Here is a 17,749-nt window from a genome sequence, read left to right as displayed (position 1 = left end):
TCAACCATGGCAGGCTAGGGAAAGCTGTCACTCTCGAAACTCTGACCCTCTGACCCTGATTCCCCAGGTAAGGGGTCCTGCCTGAGAGGGTACTGGAAGACACAAGTGCTAGTTGCTTAGCCCCTGCCCAGGGTTGCCGCAGGACCTAGTAAAAGCACTTAACCAGGTGAGGCCCATCTCCTCTGCACTTAGATGTCTCCCTCTGTGGCTAAGGGCTCATGGCTTCTGACCCAGATCTCCTTGCCATTCCTAAGGTCAACTTGAGGCAAGTGTCACCTTCCAAGCCTCCAATTTTGCAGCTGAGGGACAGAAACATGCTGTGTGGGTTCAGCATGGTATCTCAGAATCAGCTCAACTGCTGCACCCCATGAGCCAAGTATTTGGTACTTCTCAAGATGGTCTTGATGCTTAAGACTGTCCTAGGGGGTGGGACTTCACCCGTGTTTTGGGAAGGGTCACTTCCAAGGAACTGCACTTCTCAAATCACAGAAAAGCATTCACTTTTCAACAATGGATAGCTGGCTGGGCTGCCCAGGGCCCCTGAAGGAGACATGCAGGCTTTTATGTAGTCTAATGGATGCACATGCTGGGTAGAGGAAGGAGCACAGAGAACATTTGCCTCTACGCTGCTACCGCTCCACACCCCACTTGAGTTCTTCATTATAAAACCTGCAATCCCAGGGTCTGACTCCTAACATGGCTGGAAAATGGATTATAATAAAGAAAAAGACAGCAGGCAAACCATGTGTACTGAGAGCACAGCATACTTTATTCCCAAGTCTGCAGATGAGTCTCCACCTCCTCCAGCCCTCCGAGGAGCCTTTCTCTCTGCTTAGCAGGAGGGTCTGAAGCTCCTGCGTGTCGTGTGTTCTGTGTTTCACAGAAGTGGGGCAGAGCCTTAAAACTGGCTCACCCACTGCTCAAATTTCCAGAAAATCGGAAAATAACTGATTCAGTTAAGTAACAGTTCCCAGGTAGTCATGGCTTAATTGGCTCTCCTCTCCACCTCAGAGCCCACTTTTCTGCCCAAACCACTGCAACTCAACACCCTCTTTCACACATCCCAAGTCCCAACTGTGAGACATTTCAGATAGGCAGTACCACAAGAACCCCTACTGAAACCATCCCCAGCCAGCACTCCTGCCAACAAGGCCAGCTGGCAGGCACCTGCTAAGTCCTAAAGTGGTCAGCCCAGGCTGTGCCCATTTCAAGATCCAAACAATACTCTGTACTTCTCACCTTACTCCTGAGAAAGGGCCACCCTCCCTTAGTGTGACAGCCCCTGGGAGGAAGAAAACACAGTGTCTCTCTGGGACTAGCTGGGCACTCTACAACTAGAGCACAGGTATGGAGCCAGGCTTAGCTCTCCTTGCCCTTTGGACAGGACTCAGACCACACACACCCCTGGCTGAGGAACTGCCCCATTACCCTTCCAGCCACTCCGCTCCACATCAGAAGTGTGCAGGGACCATGTGCAGAGGAGCAAATGAGGCTGACTCCTTGGCTGGAGGGGAGATGACGTGGTAAGCAGGGGCTGATGAATCAGGGCAGAGCCAGCGTGGGAAGAACAAAGGGCCCCAGGCAAGCGGTGCTTTGGCTATTCTGAGCACTGCCTGGAGTGATGGAGATAAAGGGAGCAAGAGCCTATGAGGCTGGATGCAGGAGGCTGGAAACTGGAGTTGCCAGCCGGTGGCTGGCAGGCAAAGCGCTGGGCTAACGCCCCAGAGATAGTTTCATTCAGTAGCTCAAACAGTTTTGGGGGAGAAGCCACCCACCCTCTGGCCTTTCATAACAATGTTCGCACGCTCCCAGCCTTCTTTAATTATATTAAATCCATGCCATCTCAGTGTAGGCCTAATTTACCCCACGAATTCTATGTAAATGCTTCATGAAACTGCTGTTAATGGGAACAGTATGTACCTGATATACGCTGATGGTATCGGGAGTGGGAGGACCTGAGGGAAAGAAGGGAACAGCTACTTCCTCTCCTGTGCCCTCTAGATCTGCTGATGAGGCCCAGGCGTAGCTAGTCAAAGCTGAGTACAGCCAATGAGGCCCTACACCAGGCACATGTGGCCTCATAGTTTAGAGTTAGGCTCCCAAGGAGCTGGACACCACAGGTGTGAGGTTTTCAATCCCTTGGCAGCTGTCCTGGGAGCTGGCCCTACTCCTTGGGGATCTCAAACATGCAGAGGCTCTTATATTTCTGCAGAAGCTCATTCTTCGTCCTGACTTGCTCCCGGAGGCTGTGTAGCTGTTGCTGTTGCTGCTCAGGGCTCATGTGGATGCCGGGCATGGTGCCTATGAGCTTCCGCATCTCCTGGAACTTTGTTTTGAGCGCATTCAGGTCCTGGTGGAGATCTGGGCTGTCCTTGTCCATGCTAGGGGCAGCAGGGGAAGTAGAAGGCAGTCAGTTATTAGCAGGTGCAGCTCATCTCCACCACGGCTTCTAGTTCTACACCCTCTGACACCTTTCGGAATGTTCTGTTTGACATGTCTAACCCGTGACTAGGTTGCCCACCCCAGAAGACAGGGATTGGTCGTTTTGGTTTTTTCTTTAGCTTTAAGTTAGATCATTAAAACATTCCCTTGACCAGCACACTTGACAAATCAGATACTTAAAGCTCTCGGCCCCACTGAGGGCAGGAACTGAGCTGGCTTCATCACAGGTGTCTTGCTGGTCCTGACCCCATACGTAGGACACCACACTCAAGAAACAACTGTGGATAAAGAATGCTTGCACAAGTATGACAACTTGAGTTTGGAGCCACATCACCCAGCAGGGGCACACGTGTCTATAACCCCAGCTCAGGTGGGGTAGGGTATAGAAACAGGCAGATCCCAGAAGCCAACAAGTTAAAATAGCAAGCCTCAGGTTCTGTACAAGGGCATACCGTGAAAGGTGACACGGGGCACCCAAAGTACCCTCCTCTGGCTCTCTACCACACACATGCACACACAATACACCAAATTAAGTTTTCAAAACACCACCTGTCAAAAGAGTGAATGACTGGAAAGCAAGGCCACAGCCATGCTAAATGAATACACCATTACCATCCACCAGCTGACTGCTACCCAAAACAAAGAATCAAAACAAACTTGCTGACATACTCCACTCCACCTGACCTGAGTCGTTTCTAGGAGAGACTTTGTGAATTAGCAAGACCTTCATTTCACTGAGGTATGATGCTGGCTTGGGCTTTTGTTAATGTTAAGATGAATTCCCACAAAGCTAGTCATGAATTTAACTCAGCTACAGATCACTGGAAGTTCTCAGCAGACAGGCTCTCTTCTACCATGGTTCTGCAAATGCCTTCTTCTGGGTCAAGTCCATTTTGAAGTCAGATCGTTCAGATCCGTTCACAGCTGTGATCCACTGCAAAGATCCCTATTCCTGCCATCAAACCAAAGGCAAAAAAGAACAAAAACCCTAAGAACAACCGGGCAGTGCTTGCGCACACCTTTGATCCCAGCACTCAGGAGGCAGAGGCAGGAAAATATGAGTTCGAGGTCAGTCTGGTCTACAAAGCAAGTTCCAGGACAGCCAGAGCTGTTACATAGAGAAACCCTGTCTTGACCGCACCCAGCCCCCAAACCCAAAAACCCTAAGAACAAAAGAATCACCCATGGAAGCCAGGAAAGATGAGCTTCGGAACAAGTCCCAGCTCAGAGCACAGACACTGGGGACTGCCACTGATCAAGTGTTGGAATTTAAAATACTCTTAAGAAAACTGGTTCACATCACATAGAAGGATACAGTAAAAGCAAACAACAACAAACCCCACAAAAACCAAAATGCGGAAGGAGGTTTATAGTAATATAGTTCCTGAAGCAAGCCTAACCAGCTCCAAAGCTCTGATTCGGACAGGGAAGCACGGGCCATGTGTAAGACACTCGCTTTTGAAACCCTCCAGATATCCATTCTTTACCAGGTGAACTTTGGGGGAAGGGCGTAGATTTCAGGTAAGAAACAGAAAGGTAGGGAAAGTCACGGGGGGGGGGGAGAGGAGGGGGGGCTGTAGGCCCCTGCAGTAGGCTGTTCACCTGCCCTAGTTGGTAGTGGTAGATACAACAGAAGTCCTGGGGTGAGGAAAACACTATTCAGAAACCTGTTCAAACTACGAGGGGGTTTGGTATGCCAGGATGACAGTGAGGGGACAGAAGTCGAGAGCTCTAAACGGGCCTACCTTTGTGATCAACATTAGTCACCATCCAACTTTAGAAGGAAAAGGAGAGAGAGTAGGTCAGGAACGATGGAAATCATGCAAACAAAGACAGTTAGAGCACCATGGTTCCATCTACTGTGCGTCCTTAAAGAGTGGCATGAATACTACAACCACGGGGGCCCGGAGGGCAGAGCATCTTCCTAGCAGCCAGCACAGGCTTTTAGGCACGAGTCCCAGGCTCATGAACAAAAGTCTTGGAACAATGGGTCCATCTAAGAATATGCCCTGATTTCTCCCAATTTCTTTTTTGCACAGAAGCAAATTGGCAACAAGTGAGCAGTGTGTCCTCCAGCAATGCAGAAACAAGGGGAGGCCATGGGTCAGCAGGCCAGCCCTGCTCTCACACTGACAGTCACTCTCCTCACCTCTGGGTACCCTGACCTGGCTGCCTGCATCTTCCTACAACAGACTTCTGTGCTCCTCAGGAGCATGCCCCACCTGTCCCTGCTGGCCAGCCCTGGGACTAGTGCCCCTCAGTCCTCTCTGTCGCCGCTGGACTGACTCCTGTGGCTTTCACGTCCCCAGATCAAATGTTTATCTTGAATATTAGTAGATGCTAAAGGGAAGAAATTAAAATAGCTATCAAGGCTTTAGAAAAGGGAAGTCCTTTTAGTCCCAAGTCCCAGAACCACCTGTGTTAGCATATGATATAAACTGCTGTGGATCATCTCAACATGTGCAGTAACACGCAACCATGTGTGTACTTTTGTTATCCTGGCAGAGCGTATCAAATGTGGTTCTCATTCTTCCCTTTTCACTTAATCCACATTGGATGGAGGTCTTTCTACATTAATATGCATTTGATTACATTGTGAAATTATTTACAGACCATCATCTGGAATGCTTGTAACTCATCAAAATGGCAATGGACATGGTATATTTGCATCTTTACATAACTCTGCAAGTATTCCGGAAAGATAATGTCCTATGGGGGGAATTCTGGGTCAAAGGCTTTATATAACTTTTGACATATATTGCCAGAATATTCTCTCAGCATAGCAACACACACCTATAATCCCAGTTTCTTAGGAGACTGAGGTAGGAAGACCAAGTTTGAGGCCAGTCCAGGAAGACCCCATTCCAAACATAAACATATCTCCTCAAAACTCATGACTGTCTCTCCTCCCCTGACTGTAGGCAATCTTATCTGGCTATTAGTGGCTACTTCCTGCCTAGCTGTAATCTGGTGTTCTCTGTGGTTCTGCCAGCACTCACCAGGTCTTTGGTACAGCGGCACTGGACTTCCCACACCAGCTTTCATTAGCCACAGGATTGCAGGGGTTTTCCTTCTCTCCAGTGATCAGTTAAGAGAAATTTGAAAAAACTGTCCTACAGCATGTCTTTGGGCTTGTTCCCTCACCCCCAGCAACTCCCAGAGTCCTCTTTCCCAAGTCTAGCTCCTCCTCCAGCATCCAGATTTTCTCTGCAAACATCCACAATGGGACTGCCATCTGCCTGCCTGTCAACATTCATAATGGGACAGCAGCCCCCACCCACTAAGGCTGCCCTCTCCAATTCTCCCAGCCATGTGTCCAGCCACTCCCCCTCCCCCACACTACTTCAGACAACCACTGACACTGCTTCTTACACATCCAAGTCCTCTCCTGCTCCTAATCCCTCTGTCCCACCCACTTTTAGAAATCCAAATCCACGTAGGTCACTATGGTGAGCTGTGGTGGCTCTACCCCAACATACCCATAGGGCGAACTGTGGAGACCACTGGGAGAGCACTCTTAACTTATTCTTCCCTGGACTCCTTCCCCAACAGCGCAGGGAGGCCGCCCCCACGGAGGCCATCAGGGCCGGGTCAGTTTTACTGTGAGTCTGAGAACTGGCACAGATGCAGCTCTTCCCAGTAGTCTCCAGACAGGCTCTAAGGACACCCTTTCTGCTCCAGGACCCAGCGGAAAGAGTGGGCACTGGGTGGAAACAGGGCAGCAGAACTGTGAATCCCAGGCATGGCCTGTGGGAGCACTTCCTGCACAGTCCAGCAGGCCTCAGCTGGCAAGGAGCCTGTGTGTGGGAAGAGGCAGGTCAGTGACACCCTGTTCCCAGAACAGAGGTCTCGCTGACCTGCCTGGAGCAGGCAGGAGGGAGGCTTGCACTTATCACTTGAACTCCCAGTGCCGGCTTAACAAGGATGGTCTCCTGGACCCACTAGCAACCTAAGACATTTGACAGAAGTATGACATTTAGCAAAGCCACAGTGCGTAAGTATCCAAATGGAGACTACTAACGGGGTGGGCCAAGAGCGGCACACAGGCAGGGACACTGCACTTCAGAACTGGCAGGCTGGGACGCTTAGTTTCGAAGGTCACGCTTTACTCCTCCTTTCTTGTCTATGTCCTTTGTAGCTACACCATAGACAAGGAAAGGCCTCAAAGACTGGGGTTTATAGGAGCTCTTACAAGCATTTCCTCTCCTCATTCTTTCAAACTTCAAAAAATAGGCCTGGTGTAGTGGCGCATCCCTTTATCTCAGCACTTGAGAGGCAGAGGCAGGCATTTCTTTATGAGTTCAAGGCCAGCATAATCTACATAGTAGTTCCAGGACAGCCAGGGTTACACAGAGAGACTCTTTCTCCAAATAATAAATAGACAGCCTGTAAATTCTAGTACTGCCATTCAACCCAGGGCTTCATGACTGACAGGCAAGCACTAAGCCACTAAGTTACATCCTCAGTCTCCTTTTTTCTATTGCCTACAAAGGCCTTGAACTCACAATCCTCTTACCCAGGCGTCCCCAGTAGTTGGAATTACAAGGCTGCACCAGCAGGCCCCGCAAACATGCAGTTCACATAACTGTTCATTCAACTCTGGGAACGATGATGGGAGGAAAGCCAGTGTTTGGACTCCAAGTCTAAGCAGGGCTGTTTCAGCCAAAGTCTCCAGGTACCGGGTGGAGTCACAGGGTGCAGTGGAAAGTTCTGGCACAAAACTCTGAGCGTAGAAGGTGGCCACTAGGTGAGTCCATAAAGATATACAGGTTCCATGAGTGCTCTGCCCAGTCAAAGACACATGTAACTACCGGGCTCTGCAGCGGCAGCTTGTCCAGTCACATGATATGGTTTGCTATGACCCCTGAATAAAAGGCTAAAAGTCTGCGCTCAATTTAGGAAAAGGAAACCCGAGAGAAGCTTTGAGGCATGCTCTCACCATGTAGCCCAGGCTAGCCTCAAATGAGATCCCCCATCTCAGCCTCCTGAGTGTCAGCACAGAGGTACTGTAGTGTACAATATTCCAGAAAATTTTGGGCAGAGAAAAATGAACTTACAGAATGAATTGAAGAGAATTTAAAGACAAAGAGACTAGTTAAGAAGTGGTGGTGCAAGCCTTTAATCCTAGCACTCAGCACTCGGGAGGCAGAGGCAGGTGGGGGAATCTCTGTGAGTTTGAGGCCAACCTGGTCTATAGAAGAAGTTCCAGGCCAACCAAGGCTACACAGAGAAACACTGTCTTGAAAAACAAAAACAAAACAAAAACAAAGAAAGAACTGACTGATCCGAAACTGAGGTTACAGACCTGGATGAGTGGCACCAACCGGCTTGAAAGTACAGTGCAGGTCTAAACGGCACAGCCCACTGAGCACACGCACATGGCTATGGGAAATCTGGGCAGCAATGTAGAATGCCACAGGAAGTCAGCCAAGCAAGAACAAGAAGGAAAACTAGTTTAAGGAAAATAAATAAACCATAAAGAGCTCAGGACTACGATACCTTAGCATCAGAGAATAGGATGTCTGGACGTTCAGAAAACACTTGGAGACTGAGTATCTGACTTTTGAAGGCAGCAATTCAAACATGAGTTAATATTTAATAACCAGCAGTAGGGAAGGTGGCAGAAGAAAATCTGTCCAACCATTTACTCTCCACAAAAAGTATCGTGGAAACATCTAAAAATTAAAAGTAAAAAATCAGAACCACAATAGTTCTACGAGAAGGAGATCACTAAGACCTTTGTTTTGAGCTAGGTGTGCCATACACACCTTTAATTCCAGCGTTCTGGAAGTAGAGGCTGCATATCAAGTTCCAGGACAGGTGACCAACACTACTTACAGAAACCCTGTCTCAAAAACCAAAAATAAGTCAAAGTCTTTGTTTTATTGTTGTTTTAGAACACTGGGGATAGAACCCAGGGCCTTGTACACGCTAGGCAAGTGCTCTAACACTGAGCCACACCAGGTCCCAAAGCCTTTCTAAGCAAGATTCTGTTATGGTTTGGTACAAAATGTCTCCCACAGGCCACTATTTTAAACACTTGGTGACACTGTTAATGGGAAGTTCTAGAAACTCTGGGGGTGGGAACAAAGCTGAAAGAATTAGGACACTGGGAGCATGTCCTTGGGGAGCATTTTGTCCCTACCCCTTCCTTGCCTTCTTTCTACTTCCTGGCCATCATGATGGATGATACCACTGTGTTTAGCCAAACTCTCTGTCATGATGGACACTCTCAGTGAGCTAAAATAGTCATCTTCCTATAGGTTTTTCTACCATGTGTTGTTGTCACATGGCAAGAAAAGGAACAAATACAGACTCACATTCAGAAGCTGTGAAGGAAAAGCTGAGCAAATCTGATTACATCAAATCACGATTTTAAGTAGGGAAAAAAATCACCACGACCATCACCAAAGATGAAAAAAAGTCAACAGCCTGGTAATTTACATCTGAAAGGCAGAGACAAGAAGCTCGGCTCAACAGAAGCACAGGAAACTAGAGGGACGGGCACGTAAAACAAGAATAGCAACAAAAAATTAAATTTGCAAGCCAGATTTGACAGTACACGCCTTTGAATCCAGCACTCAGGAGGCAGAGGCAGGTGGATCTCTCAGTTGGAAGCTAGCCTGGTCTACATAGCAAGTTCCAGGCCAGACAGAGCTACAAAGTGAGACTCTGTCTCAAAACAAATTAAAACTGCATACATATGAAAAGATGGCATACTAAAACGTACCAACTGATTACATTTCTGACCTATCTATCAGACTAGCCAGTTAAAAGTTTAATGGCAGCAGCAGAGGTACGGAGGAAAGAAATATACCGGTAACAAAGCATCAATCGACACATTTCCCCAACCTTGCTAATCGTGACCAGAATGTTATATTCACGTACCACATCAGCAGCAATTTCTCAAGACTCTAGAGAACTCACTGAGAAAGGGCAGACCCAGGTACTCATTCCGGCTCCAACTACAGGAGCAGCGCGCATGTGCACAAGAGTCGAGTCCATGACTGATGACTCACTGCCACACGGAATATGTACAGATCTGGGAGAGGGAGGCAATCGAGAGTGGAGAGAGATTACTTCCTACTTTCCATCTGTGGGATCCATCTTTAATTTGTCTTAGTGCTTCTCAGGTGGCAGATTTACAGCCCACTTCAGGCTAACAGAGTTTGCAAGTTAACTGACATAGTCTGATCTGAAGTTTGGAGGAGTCAGCTAAAAAGATGAAATGAGCAACAGCTGTCAAAATAGAAACTGCATGTCCCCTGCCTCAGGGGTTCCATGGCAGAGGATTTACCTCACTATAACCTCGAGCAAAGGACTTCATCCCAGCATGGTGCCTGCTGCAAAAGTGAAAAACCAAAATGCCTACACGTGAAGACCAGCTGCATGTCAGATGGGATTCTCTGTAGCTCCCTCAATGAGACAGACTTTTACATGTGCACAGGATGGAATCTACAGCAGCCTAAGAAAATGGCACACGATAGCCTGGTACCCATTTCTATGACTTTCTGAAAAGAAACACATGCATATAAACCCAAAGAAGAAACTTAAGGGCCGGGCGGTGGTGGCGCACGCCTTTAATCCCAGCACTTGGGAGGCAGAGGCAGGTGGATCTCTGTGAGTTCGAGACCAGCCTGGTCTACAGAGCTAGTTCCAGGACAGGCTCCAAAACCACAGAGAAACCCTGTCTCGAAAAACCAAAAAAAAAAAAAAAAAAAAAAAAGAAACTTAAGGTATTCCCAGCAGCCACACTTGTACTTGGCAACTGTTCCTTTTGATAATTAAACCTCCCTTATGATGCAATTGATGCTGAGCTTTTTAGACATGTAGACTAGGTTGGTTTCAGTTTCAGAGATCAGCCTTAGTCTCCTGAGTGTTGGGATTAAAGGTATGCACCACCACGTCCAATTCAGATCTACTGATACATAGAGACAGGAAAATTACAGCCTGGGAAGACTGTTCACACAGATGGTAAGGCAAGCCTCAGCACACAAACTTGAACTCAGACCCTCTGACTTCACAGCATGTTCTTGGTACATCTCACTTCCTGCCACCAAGGCTAGCCCAACCCAAGTGCTCTGCTGGCTTGGGAATATCTGTTCTGCAGCATGGGTGGATGTGCACCTGTGATTTAATTAATCCATGTATATCTGGGTTACTCTGGGTAACCCCAATATTCCAGCATTGCCCTGAGATGGTCAGGGTTTTTGTTGCTTTTGTTTGCCTTCCTCTTTTTCCGTCTCACCTATGTATCTGCCAAAAGCTAACACAGAGGACAGTCTGCCTTACCCTACATACAGGATGTTCATGTTGTCTGACGCCAAGAGAACAGTCCAATGTGAGACCCGAAGCTTTGCGGTCACTTGAAAAGCTGCAGATGAGCACTGAGCCTGCTGTGCTGTGTCAACTTGACAGAGTTGGCAGACAGGAGGAAGCCTCAACTGAGAAAACACTTTCATAAGATCAGGCTGAAGGCAAGACTATGGAGCATTTTCTTAATTTGCTATTGATATGGGAGCGCCCAGCCCATGGGTGAGCCACCCCGAGGACGATGGTCTTGGATTCTACATAAGAAAATACACTGAAGCCGGGCGATGGTGGCGCACGCCTTTAATCCCAGCACTCGGGAGGCAGAGGCAGGCGGATCTCTGTGAGTTCGAGACCAGCCTGGTCTACAGAGCTAGTTCCAGGACAGGCTCCAAAGCCACAGAGAAACCCTGTCTCGAAAAACCAAAAAAAAAAAAAAGAAAAGAAAATACACTGAAGCCAGGCGTGGGGGCTCATACCATTAATCCCAGTCCTCAGGAGGTGAAGGCAGACGGATCTCCGAGTTTGAGGTCAGACTGGTCCATAAATAGTTCCAGAATAGCCAGGGCTATGTAGAGAAACCGTCTCCAAAAACCAGAAGAAAAAAGAAAAGACAGAAAAAGAAAGCAGGTTGAACAAGCAGGTGAAGCAGGTCAGTAAGCAGCCCTTCCATGGCCTCGGCAACAGCTCCTGCCTCCAGGTTCCTGCCCTGGCTTTCCCCGGTGATATGGATGTAAAAGCCAAACAAACCATTTCCTTCACAATCTGCTTTTGGTCATGGGGTTTCATCACACAACAGTAACCCTAGCTAAGGCGAGCACCAAGCCACCATACTGCAAGGGATCTAGGCTGCCTCAACTCCAGTGAAGTTGGCTATTAAGATTTCTAGGCCAAATGGCAATTCCTTATCAGCAAAACATCAAAGGCACATTCGTAAAGATGACTGGAATTGTAATCTTGTCTTAATTTACTTTTAGTATTTAATGGTTTAGTAGAGGTTACACCTAGTGTCCTGTGGCTATCCAGTCATCCCTGAATAATCTGGTCAATTCCAGATCATACATACAGTAATAGTCTAATGGTTACAATGTAACCAAAACCTTCCTTTGCCTAGTGGCACAGGAGCAGGGGTAACGCCGCAGCAGAATGCATCACTCATACTAGTGTGAAGGAAAAAAAAACTACAGTAATTATTGCCAGGTATAAAAGTATAGCATATACAATTACAGGTAGTGTCTAATCTTTGACGATAATAATAATGTCACTAGTTTCTGCATTACTGTAATGAACTTTTTACCGTGATTTTAAAGCACATCCCCTCCTATGAAAAGATTCACGGTTGCTAGGTGTAATGGTGCACACCTGTAGCCCCAGCACTCAGGAAGCTGAGATACGAGGATCAAAAGGTCAAAGGTAGTCTGGGCTTTGTAGCAAAACCCTATCTCAACAAAATTCCCCCTTTTAACAGAATGCCCTAAGACACTAGCAGCAGCTTTTATATACCCTATGTTACTAAGACTCTTTTTTTTATTTATTATGTATGTGTGTGTGTGGGGGGGGTTATTCAGGTCTGTGAATGCCTGTGAGTGTGCAGGCGGGCATGCTGAAGCAGGGTGTCTTTTTCTGTGGCTCTTCACTTTACTGCTTTGAGACAGGGTCTCATGGTTAATGGGAAGTTCATAGTATCAGCTAGGCTGGCTGGCCACAGCTCTCAAGATGTGTTTGTCTCTGCCCGGAAATGCTGGGGCCACAGGGCATGAGCATCCATGACTGCTTTCTATGCGGATGCTGGGGATTCAAGCTCAGGTCCTCTTGCCTGCACAGCAAGCGTTCTCACCTGCCAAGCCGTCCAACTCTCTTACTGTTACCAAGAATCCTGACAGTAGCAAGAAGCCCCAGGGAGTGACTGTCCACTGCCACCCGAGTTTATCAAAGCACACTTGAGAGGAGAATGTTTGGACAACAGTGTCCCTCTTGGAAGTGACACAACTGTATACGGAGAGTAACAAAAAATACGTAAGCCATCTTGCAGACTGAAGACTTGTGGCCAAAAAGACGGCACCCACATCCTTTAATATCCTGTTAAGGTTAATACTGAGACATAATCATTTGGATCAACTTCCATTTCTTTGTTGCAAATGTTTTCTAGCATTACCCTCTCCAGTTTACTTTTTTTTTTTTTTTAGTTTTTCAAGACAGGGTTTCTCTGTGTAACAGCTCTAGCTGTCCTGGAACTCACTCTGTAGAGCAGGCTGGCCTGGAACTCACAGAGATCCGCCTGCCTCTGCCCCCTGAGTGCTGGGATTAAAGGCGTGCGCCACCAACGCCTGGCTCCCTATCCAGTTTTAAAAACGCTTGTTTTACTCTGCTTCTATTGGGTAAACCCTGTGACAGTAAATCACTGGTTCCTTTCCGGTGTACATCTGTAGTCCTTAATAGTGTCACACAGGTAAAGATGTTGCCTAGCACTGAAACGGGAACTGTGTACAAGGCGAGAATCTCGCATCTGAACATCTAAAATTCCCAATATTAGAAAACTTTTAAGGGCCCACATAATGGTACAAGTGGGAAATTTCACACTGGGACTCATATAAACAACCAAAACGCAGGTATATTAAAACTACAGTGTAAAACTGCCTTCAGATGGCAGGGCATGGGGGCACACGCCTTTAATCCCGATACTCGAGTGAGGCAGAGGCTGGCGGGTCTCTATGAATTCCAGGACAGCTAGGGCTACACAGAGAAACCAGGTCTCGAAAAACAAAAACAAATTCCCTTCAGACTATGTGTGTAAGGACTTGAGACCTAACCCCAAGACGCCGAGGGATCTGGGATGTAAACAAGAGTGCACCGCAGAACCTATGAATTTGCTCAGTCTGTGGGCTTCACCCGGGCGCACAGTGTAACTCTCCAGGCTCTGGAGTTTGCTGAACTCACAAGGCGACTGTGTGGCCCCTCTGGGAAAACGGGGCGTGGCCCAGAGCGCCCAGGCTTCGGCTGCTCGGACCGAACCAGCAACACCGGAGGCCGGGAAAGTTGGTGTCCTGACCTCTCCTAGGCCCTTACCATTTGATGACATTGTGAACCAACGGTAAAAAGGAGTAATTCTCCTCCTTCACGCCTGCGGGGGATTGAGACTGCGGAGCCGGCGGTGGCGGGAGCGCGGCGACCGGTAGAGGCTGAGGCGGCGGCGGCGGCTTGGACTCCGGTAGCAGCTCGGGAGGTGGCTGCAAGGTATCTTCGGCCTGTCTCCCACCCGCCACCCCAGAGGAAGCCATGGTACCAAGCGTGCGGTCGCTGCCGAGAGTCGCGGAATGCTTGCGTCACAGCTGTGCGCCCGGGAGACCGGGCGGGAAAAGGCTTTGAGCCTGCGCCCTGGGCGCAGGCGAAATTGTGTTGCTAGGCGACAGGTGTCAGGACAACTAAATTAAGTAGTCAGGAGTAGGGGACCTAGTTCAGTCATCTTTTCCCAGTTCACATGACAGGGAAGGGTCAGAACACCAACAAGGACCGCTCCCCCATCCCGGGACTGGAAAGAAGAACGGATGACGCCGGCGAGCCCCCCCACCCCCCACCACACCCCCCCACCCCCGTGAAACTGGGACGGAGGCAGTGAGCATCTAGATGACAAGGACCTACGCTTCTTTGTGTTATGCCGGTCTCCAGGAGGGCCCCTGACTGGTGACAACAAAACACACCATACAAACACATTGTCTCTCCAGGTCCCACAAGGCTACCAAAGGAGAAATTAATCGTTCTTCAAGTATTTAGTCTACATCTAGCAGGTGCCTGACTACATATGTATTTAAGACTCTAAGATCTTGGGCCAAAGTGGAGCGGGGGTGTGCTTCTGATAGGTATTATTCTTCTCAAGGCGAATATAACACGGAAGCCGTGTTATGTATTTCTGGGCAAGGATGACAGAGATCCTGCTCTTGACTAACAAAAGACAGAAATTAGTAAGGCTATTAACTAGGAGAGGCTGGCTGTCCTCCATCAGCCCCCATATGTCAATAAAGAGAGGCAAAGAGCCCACATCCTGGAAGCAAAAAGGAACAGGAAGGGGCTGGAGAAATGGCTCAGTGGTTAAGAAGAGTGCTCACTGCTCTTCTAGAGAACCCAGGTTTGATTCCCAGGACTCACAAGGCAGCTCAAACCTATCTGTAACTTCAGTTCCAGGGAATCTGACACCCTCACAGGGACATACGTACAGGCAAACACCAATGAACACAAAATAAAAATCATGAAAAAAAGGGGGGGAACAGGAATGTGGAAGTCACAGTGGCCAATCCCAAGTAGAGCAGGGACATCTGATTTCAGCCGCCTTGGGCAGGGCTTATGCACCCAATCTTCCAGAAATGGAATGCTGGAGGTGTTTTGAGGTTTTTAAGTTATGGGTCTCAGAACTGTTTTCTTCTGAGCTGCGAAGAGTGTCCCAAACAGAGGAAGTGGAGGAAGTGTGGGGGCAAGAATAATTAGTGTTGCGTAAAGAAACTCAGAAACAAAGTGAAATTTGACAAGGTGATTTCCTTTTGAAAAAATGACCACACCGGAACCCAAACCAAAGCAGCAAAAGTACTCAAGAAAATGCCCACTGCCTTTTAGCCCTGACTTAGGTGGAGACTGCATTCCACCCCATTGGTGGGGCACGGTAGCGCCTGCACTACAGGATGGTACGCGAGCCAGAAACTAAGCTGGAGACTTAACACACACGCACACAGACAGAGAAACGGGTCATCCCTGATACAAAAATGCCAACTTTGTTGTGCGCCAGGGAAGCTTATATAGGGATCCTTAACTGATAGCCACGCCCCAGCTCTCGGGATCTTTCAGCTGTAGGGCTCACCAGAACCCACTCCCCTGTCCTCAGGATCTCGTGCTCAGAGCAGCTGCAGGCACAAGAAAACAAGTTGTTTACAAGAAACTCAGGGTCTGGTGGTCTGCTGTCCCCAACAGGACACAACGTCACAATATGATATGATGGGCTAGTTACCCAAAAGGAGGGGGCATCCAGGAAATATAAGCCCTTGTGGGACTAAGTGTCTTTGATAGAAAAATGTTTCTCACTGCATGAAGCTGTAAGGCTTCCTTCTAACCCAGGACCTCTCCACCCAAGGGGAGGTTCCTAAGTCTTGGAAGAGAATGGAGGTCTGTTGAAATTGGAACAAATGTGCCAGAAGAGAGGAGACACCTCTGGAGACCTCTGGAGGAAAGTACGGTAAGATAGCAGTTATCACTACCACTCTGCAATGAAAATGACAATAAATAATTAAAACCCTCCTCTAATCCCCTGAGAAACTCTGGGATGGACACTTTTATTCTATAGAGAAGGAAACTGACATTAACAAGGGTTCTAATAGCAGCCCCAGAATCACAAGGTCACAGAGCTTCCTTGACACCAAGTCTATGGTCTAAAATCTACAGGTAGGTGATCTCAGGTTCTCCCTAATCTGTAACTTTATAATTCCAAGTGTTAACGTTTTTATGCAGAATTCAAAAAGCAATCTAGTAGCCACCAATAATATCCTCATGATATGTCATCCCCCCACAATGTGTTTTATAACTTAATTACAAGCTCCAAATTTATCATTGGCAGAATGAGGGCATCTCTTTAAAAAAAAAAAACTCAAGTTATAAATAGATATGGCTAAAAAACAAATTGGGAATGTAGGAAGCATGAATAAGTATGGCGCATTGACAGTTTGCCCTAAAAATAGTTAATATAATTAGTGGCAAAGAATAGAGCTGACTTCACAACATTGGAAACAGATGTCAGAAAAATGCTCCCTATTCTGGCTTCATTAAAGCTGAAATTGCTGAAATAAGTGTGTGTCTGTACATCCATGCCGATGAAAGTTAGAAAAGAGGGGTACCACTGAGATACGGAGAGATTGTGTGAGAGGCCTCACCCAGTTAAGCTGCGGCTGGACCTTCTTGGGCAGGCTTACATGACTTCTCAGGGTACCTTGTTCGGGGTACCATCAGGTTTGTGGCTAAAAGGCCAGGCTTGAGCAGCCTGCCTTCCTGGTATAACTTTGGACAGTTGCTTAGCTTCACTTAGCTCCATAGCATCATAGGAAATCTGAGTGGATTTTTTATGTATTGCAATAGCAGGACTGTGTCTCCAAAGTTCATGTGTGAGAAACATCCCGATGATCAAGGGTAGCACCTTTATGAGTCATTAGTTGAGTCACATGGATGAGTTCATGTTACTTTAGAAATGAATTCTCTCGAAGAGAATAGGTTTGCCCTAAAAACACATTCTGCCCTCTCTTGCTCTCTAGTTACACAACGCCTATTGTCATATTATGACAGAGCCGTAAGCCCCATATACAGACATGGCTCCTTAACCTTAGCCTTCTCAGCCTCTGCAGCTGTGCACAAAAATCTCTTCATTATTAATCATCCAGTCTGTGCTTTGCTAGAATACAAAGTGCTCCAATACTTGGGATAATTATCTGTTTGAAGTAATATAAAATGTATTCCCACTTGCATGTGGGGCATTCTTCCTTTTCCTGTTAACAAAACCTAGATTGGCAACAGAGTAAAATATCATCAGGGGCTCAGGGGTTACAAGCACTGGCTGCTCCTCCAGAGGACCTTGGTTTGATTCCCAGCATCCACTTGGGCAGTTCACAGCTGTGTGTCACTCCAGTTCTGGGAGATATGATGCGCTCTTCCAGCATCCACAGTCACGAGGCATGCAAATGATGCACAAACACACAGTAGGTAAGACACCCATACAATGAAAGATAGAATAGATTGTAAATAAAATGAAAATACACCTAAAGTTAATGCTCCTAAAACACCATCTTAATTTATTTAACTAGGATTTCATTTTTTAAATATTTATTTTTATTTCATTTATGTTGGTGCTTTTTCTACATGCATGTCTGTGTGATTCTAGATCCTCTGGAACTGGAGTTACAGACAGTTGTGAGCAGCCATGTGGGTGCTGGGAATTGAACCCAGGTCCTCTGGAAGAATAGCCAGTGCT

At 47.4% G+C, this 17,749-nt stretch overlaps 1 protein-coding gene across 1 annotated transcript; it reads right to left on the bottom strand.

Moving 5' to 3' along the window:
* Window positions 1-762: 762 nt before the first annotated feature.
* On the bottom strand, window positions 763-14,051 carry Med9 (mediator complex subunit 9). Its single transcript, XM_057775025.1, has 2 exons — window positions 13,819-14,051; window positions 763-2,381 (listed from the first exon to the last, which is right to left on the bottom strand). The coding sequence occupies exons 1-2, from the start codon at window positions 14,028-14,030 to the stop codon at window positions 2,165-2,167; spliced, it is 429 nt and encodes a 142-aa protein (XP_057631008.1). The 5' UTR covers window positions 14,031-14,051; the 3' UTR covers window positions 763-2,164.
* Window positions 14,052-17,749: the final 3,698 nt, after the last annotated feature.

Source organism: Chionomys nivalis, chromosome 7 (assembly GCF_950005125.1).
Source record: "Chionomys nivalis chromosome 7, mChiNiv1.1, whole genome shotgun sequence".
NCBI classification, from domain to species: domain Eukaryota; kingdom Metazoa; phylum Chordata; class Mammalia; order Rodentia; family Cricetidae; genus Chionomys; species Chionomys nivalis.
This window is presented reverse-complemented; position numbering and strand designations above follow the sequence as displayed.

Coding starts and splice junctions, on each gene's coding strand:
- Med9 (XM_057775025.1), bottom strand. CDS start 14,030: ATGGCTTCCTCTGGGGTGGCGGGTGGGAGACAGGCCGAAGATACCTTG. Junction 2,382..13,818: donor GTTCACAATGTCATCAAATG/GTAAGGGCCTAG, acceptor TGCTGCCCCTAG/CATGGACAAGGACAGCCCAG.